General features: G+C 36.0%; 2 protein-coding genes across 2 annotated transcripts in view; one reads left to right on the top strand and one right to left on the bottom strand.

Annotated features, from left to right (window-relative positions):
- On the bottom strand, positions 421 to 3911 carry LOC107625154. Its single transcript, XM_021116886.1, has 4 exons — positions 3793 to 3911; positions 3221 to 3539; positions 727 to 828; positions 421 to 638 (listed from the first exon to the last, which is right to left on the bottom strand). The coding sequence occupies exons 1-4, from the start codon at positions 3805 to 3807 to the stop codon at positions 421 to 423; spliced, it is 654 nt and encodes a 217-aa protein (XP_020972545.1). The 5' UTR covers positions 3808 to 3911.
- The window catches only part of LOC107627063 (transcription factor PIF1-like), a 3462-nt gene continuing 2841 nt past the window's right edge, over positions 5869 to 6489 (top strand). Inside the window, exon 1 of the mRNA XM_016329933.2 lies at positions 5869 to 6090. Coding sequence (XP_016185419.1) covers positions 5869 to 6090 — 222 coding nt within the window. The remainder of the gene's footprint in view (positions 6091 to 6489) is intronic.

Below are 6489 nucleotides of genomic sequence, written 5' to 3'. Positions count from 1 at the left end.
TAAAACATAACAATTTAAATGCAAATTCACTAGTAAAAGATAGGAAAGATGCTCACGCATCATCTATGAATGGTAAAGGAAAATGATCCTTCCTGGTGGCTGTATTGAGCCTTTTGTAGTCAATACACATAGGCCAACCTATAACTGTTCTTGTAGGAACCAGTTCATTCTTTTCATTATGTAACCAAACTTTTTGATAGTGGATGCAGGTATTAGGTTGATACTTGCCCGAAGATCACATAGAGCTGTCTTGGTACAAGCATCCTCTAATGTGCAAGGTATCATAAAGCTTCGGGGATCTTTAAGCTTCTCTGGTAAGCTTTTCAGAATGACTACACTGCATTCTTCAGTGAGGAAAACTTTTTCAGTTTCTAAAGATTAAATTTTAATGAACAATGCTTTTTAAAATTAGATAAATAATTATAGAAGATACCTTTGTTGTAGCCTCAAGTTATAATGAACGAAAACAAGATCATTAAGCTTTTGATGTTCTAACCGACTCCTCTTCTTTGTGTGGATGTGTTCAAAAATACTCCAATTTTGCTCACAACCAGAAGAACTACAAGTTTGACTTAAAACACGAATGGCTAACTTTTGTAAATTTGGTGCTCCAGTTCCATAAGATTCCCACCATTGGTCTTAAAATCAAAAGAAGCAATGCATTACAATTAGTTTTTTTAAATAAATAAACGAGTAAAGAAAGATAGAACTAAATAAAATATTTACCTGGCATCACTGTGCTTCGTTCACGCAGTGCAGATTGTCTTCCAAAATCATCTTCAGCATTAGAATATATTCTTTTCTCACTTGTCAACTTAATATTCAATTCTGGATGCATATGAATATTTCTCAATTACATCTAGGAGGCCAGAAGTGGTTTGCTTATGTTTTTCAAATTCAGCAGCATTGAATCGAAAAGCAGGGTTTAACCAATAGCTAGCAGCATGAAGATTTTTTTTAAGTTGTGAATCCCAACGAGTATCCAAAATCTTCAAGTAAGGCTCCACAATCTTCTTTCTTCGTCGAAACCTCTTCACCATCTCTTCTCTAGCCATATTAAAAGCTTGATAAAGAGAACCCATTGCAGGTTTATCTTCACTATCCACCATACGAAGCACACGAACAAATGGCTCAGTAAGCTTTACAACATTTGTACATTGATTCCAAAACTTAGAGTCTAAAACTTGATCCACAAATGTTTTAGCTTTAGCTTCTTTGGAGTAGGCTGAGATTGTCCATTCTTTAGAAGTTACCATAGCTCTTAATGCATCTTTTTGAGCCAGAATACTCTGCAAAGCTATGAAATTAGTAGCAAAGCAAGTTGGAGCTGGACGAAGTGTTTTTCGTCCACCGGTAAACTTCCTCATAAGATACAGTGGATGACAATGATTATATATGTATTTAGTAATTTTTAAAAGATGTGAAACTGTCTCACTGACTTCATTCAACTTTTCAATATCTTGCAACATTAAATTAATACAATGCGCAGCACAAGGAGACCAATACAACTTAGGGAATTCAGCTTCCAACAACCTTCTAGCAGCAACATAATTTGCAGCATTGTCCGTCACTATGTGAACAATATTTTCAGGACTGACAAAGTTGACCACATCCTTAAAAAGCTTAAACAATAATTCAGCAGTCTTGGAGGCATGAGAAGTATCAACAGACTTTAGGAAGATAGTTCCTTTAGGACAATAAACCAAGAAGTTAATTAAAGTGCGCCTACAACGATCAGTCCATCCATCAGCCATGATAGTACATCCAGTTCGCTTCCAAATTTCACGATACTGTTCAATCATCTTCTTCACATCCTCCACCAACTTACTCAACAAATACCCACGAACTCTACCAAAGTTTGGACCTTTATATCCTGCACCCATGTTTACAATAGCATCAATCATTGGTTGGTAATATGCTGAATTAACTGCATTAAATGGCACAGAAGCATCAACCATCCACTTTGCAATGGCAATGTCACATTTTTCCACAATTTCTTTACTTTACAATACACTTTTTATCGTTGGTTGGGCTCCATGTGTTGTTGAAGATGGAAAAAAAGTCTCTATTCCAGTAGGTTTTTTTCCTTTTCTAGCTCCAGGTGGTGCCAACCTTGTCCTTGAATGTTGGAGTTGTTGCTGTCGTGCTTCAAGCTCTTCCATTCTATCAAATTCTCTTTCAACATCATCACATGCTCCATAACTTTCTGCATAATTTTCTTGAGTTTTCATTTTCTTATTCATAAATTCTTCAATATTTTGTCCAAATTGATGAGCAACAGCAGGTGGAACCTTTTTGCACTTCTCAACATCTCCTCCTTTTCCAACCAAGTGATACTTAAATCGATTAATCCCACCTCCCCTAACAGGTTTGTCACAATATATGCACATCATAGTAATTTTTCCTGTTTTTTCCACAATTTGTTTACAATGACCCCAAGCTGGATCAGTCTTTCCTCTATTATTATAAACTCTTTTAGTGGTAAGATCAGGGGTAGGAGTTGCTGATGATGCTTGTTCATGAGATTGTGGTGTTTCTGATGGTGTTTGAGATGAAGCCATTTTTAAAATTCTAGCAAAGAAACCAAAAATATTTTCAGCAACAAAGGATTTGCTTAAATCAGTTTTTAAGCAACACAACAACCACCACCATTTCACCAAAGTTCCCTGATTCAACTAACAGCAACTCTAAACAAACCAGCAATAAACAACAATAGCTCTAAAAAAACCACAGTTAAATACAATAGCAATTAGCAGCAACCAGCAACTAAAAAACTATATACCAAATTACCAACACAGCAACCAGCAACAGCAACAGGGAGAATACAGTAACCAGCAACAATTCAACAGATTTTAACCAACAACATTACAACAGATTTTAACTAATATACCAACCAGCAACCAGCAACAATACAATTCAAGAACAATTTTAACTAAAATTCAAGAACAAATTTAACTAATATATCAACCAGATTTTAACTAATATACCAATTCAAGAACAAATTTTAACTAATACCAACCAGCAACCAGCAATAATACAATTCAAGAACAATTTTAACTAAAATTTAAGAACAAATTTAACTAATATATCAACTAGATTTTAACTAATATAATAATTCAAGAACAGATTTTAACTAATACCAACCAGCAACCAGCAACAATACAATTCAAGAACAATTTTAACTAAAATTCAAGAACAAATTAAACTAATATTGCCTGACCTAAGGGAGCACAGGCTCTGAGCTTTCTGACGACCAGGTGAGGCACCAAGAAAGGACAGAAGCAAAAGCAGCGGAGTAGAAGCACAAGAAGCACAACCCAGAGTGACGACGAGGGTGACGGAGAGACGATGTTGGCTGGGGGGGTATCGGCGGTGACTGGTGACTTCGGCGATGACTGATGAGGCCGATTGATGAACTCAGAGCACGGCGAGGTGAGGGGAGAAGCAGTGATGGCCGGGAGAAGGAACGACGCCGCGGAGAGTGACGACGAGGGTGACGGAGAGACGAGGTTGGCTGAGGGGGGTATCGGCGGTGACTGGTGACTTCGGCGGTGACTGATGAAGCTGATTGATGAACTCAGAGTCTCAGACACTCACTCAACTCTCAAGACTCAAGAGATACTGCATTACTGCCATTAGGGAGATCAGAGATGTGAGGCAATGGGGAAGGAAGGATAGCCTAGGGTTTTATTTCAACAAAAAGGGGAGGGGGATATTAGAACGACGCCGTTTTAGCATACAAATAAAAAAAAATTTCTGTACCACCCGGACCGGGTCAAATAACCTGTCCGGGTCACCGATTTTCATCAAAACCCGACCGGGTGAACCGGGTTTCTCTGGGTCAATTGCATTTCCGGTTCAATGTGTGGCTCAGCCCGGCCAGGTGACCGGGTGACCGGGTTTCCGGTCAAACCGGCCGGGTCGAGCCGAGTCTGATAACTATGCATAGCCAGTCCCAAACCCGGATAAAAGAGGAGGGTTGTATTAGGTCTTCAATAGCCAAGATAACAACTTAGTCAAATCTTCATAACATGGATCAAAGACATTATTGCGCTAAAGCAGTAAAGCTAGGTCGTTGTCTAGAAGCAACGGTATGGCTCACGTACAGTGTTAAGTGAGCAAGAGTTGCTGCATCGGTTCCCGGGTGTAGTGTTAAATGAGCAAGAGTTCCCGTATTTTCGTAAATAAGGGTAAATAAGCTAGTTCACAAAAAAAGGGTAATGGTCGAGGCGACAGAAGGTTGAGATTTGGGACATGGAATATAAGCACCCTAACGGGAAAATCTATGGAGGTGGTGGATACCATGAAAAGGAGAAAGATTAACATCATGTGCCTACAAGAAACAAAATGTGTTGGTACGAAGGTTAGGGAGTTGGATACTTCCGGATTCAAGCTTTGGTATACGAGAAAGATAAAGAAAAGGAACGGGGTAGGTATTATCGTGGATAAACAGTTCAATATTTTAATTGTCAGTTGCTATTATGAATTATTCTTGATATTGATTTCATGATTTGTCAAAAATACACAAATGTAGATCAATTAAATTTGGAAGATGACCAAGATAATGATGGACCAAGTAACAATGCTATGGAAGATATGGATACAAATCAAAATGAGGGAAATGTTGATCAAGCTCCTGATTTGCCTTATGAAGATGTTGATGCCGACTTTGAGCTCACCCCTTGGACTTGATTTAATGATTGTGTTATCTTTAACTTGCTCTTGTTGATTTAAATTGAGAACATATTTTATACTAGAAACAAGTTTATTAACTCTTCTTTTAGATTATTAGTTATGTTTAAGACTTGATATTTGATTATTAATGTTTGTAAGACTCGCATTTTAAGTTTTAAGACATTATTTTAATTTTATTAATATAATTTTATATTTTTTTAGTTATGTCCGGGTTAACCAGGTGAATTAGTGACCCACCGGTTGAACCAGTAACCCGGTAACCCGGTCATATGACCGGATTGATTACCGGTTCGGTTCTGATAACTATGCGGCTATGTATCGCAAGTGTAATATAGACGGAGATATTTCTTAAAATAAAACAGAGCTAAAAATATGAAGATTGTGATTTGCTTTTTGAATCTGCTCTGTTTAGTTAGGCTAATGCTACTATTTATAGTCACTTTGCGTTACTGACCATAATCGGCTAATTTTTTTTATATGAAAAAAGATTGTGTGTAATTCATCATTATGGATAATTAGTGTTTTTTCTTTAATATGGATTAATTTTTTTTAATTTTAAGTAACAAATTAGACCCTCAGATTTGGAGAAGTAGAGAAATTTGAGGGTTAGATTTGTATATTCAAAAAATTTAAAATAAAAAAATTAAAACACCACAAATCTAACCCTTAAATTTGTGGTATCCATACAAATAAAAAATACACAAATTTTTCACCTTATTAAAAGCATCACTTTCACCCCATATTAAAAATACAAAGAGACCATAATCGCTCTTTCCGAGTCTTTTGAGTGAATCCAAGATATTTGGGGAACAATTTTTTGTATTAGACCGTTATTTGGTTCTTGATAATGTTAACTAACGAAGGTTTAATTACTCTGTTGGTTCAGTTTCACAAAATTTTTAATTTGGTCTCTATACTTTTTTTTCCTTTTAATTGGACCCTGCACCAAATTTTTTTTTCAATTGAGTCCCTATACTTTCTTTTCCTTTTATTTGAGTCTCTACACAATTTTTTTTTTAGTTTGATCTCTATACAATTAAGCCAATTACTACTAAGAGGGACCTAATTGAAAAAAAATTGGTACAAGTACCTAATTAAAAAGAAAAAATGTATAAAGACCTAATTAAAAATTTAGCAAAACTATAAGATAGTAATTAAACCACTAATGACCCGATGTATAAGCCATCTTGGCCGAAATATGAGGGTGATGGAACAGTAATGTTTTCAACTGTTTTCTCTGTTATATACATATATGTAGCTTTCTTATTCTCATTTGTATTTGTCTCACTGCAGAAGGATGTTGATATTGAATTTTCGGAAGCGAAAAAACAAGCCCGTGGCTCGACATCTACAAAGAGATCTCGTGCAGCAGAGGTCCATAATCTTTCAGAAAGGGTATGTATATACATTGCCTTTATGATTCCACAAGTTATATTATTGGGACAAATTGCACTAACCTCCTTAAAGTTTGGTAAAATTCACCGTGGGGGCTTCCACTTTATTTTTGTTCAGCTTAAATTGACCAAATGATCTCTTCTAACCTTCCAATAGAACAGTTTAATCAGTGTGTTAGGTTTAAAGGGTATTTCTTGCTTCACATAGTTACATTTTACAAGATATAAAGATATTGAGTATAATATTATATAAAAATTTTAAAGCAGACCATTTCATTATTTAAGAAATAGAAGGAATCGGATTGAATATTTTACCATACTTCAAAGGAGGTGAGTACTTTTGGCCAATTTTGTTACAGTGATGATTATGGAACCCAAACTTCGATACTTAATTTATCAG

This window comes from Arachis ipaensis, chromosome B02, assembly GCF_000816755.2.
Source record: "Arachis ipaensis cultivar K30076 chromosome B02, Araip1.1, whole genome shotgun sequence".
Taxonomy (NCBI): Eukaryota; Viridiplantae; Streptophyta; class Magnoliopsida; order Fabales; family Fabaceae; genus Arachis; species Arachis ipaensis.
Note: the sequence above shows the minus strand (reverse complement) of the source record. Positions and strands in the feature narration are given on the sequence as shown.

Coding starts and splice junctions, on each gene's coding strand:
- LOC107625154 (XM_021116886.1), bottom strand. Junction 829..3,220: donor CAGAGCCTGTGCTCCCTTAG/GTCAGGCAATAT, acceptor ATATGCATCCAG/AATTGAATATTAAGTTGACA. Junction 639..726: donor ACGAAGCACAGTGATGCCAG/GTAAATATTTTA, acceptor TTTGATTTTAAG/ACCAATGGTGGGAATCTTAT.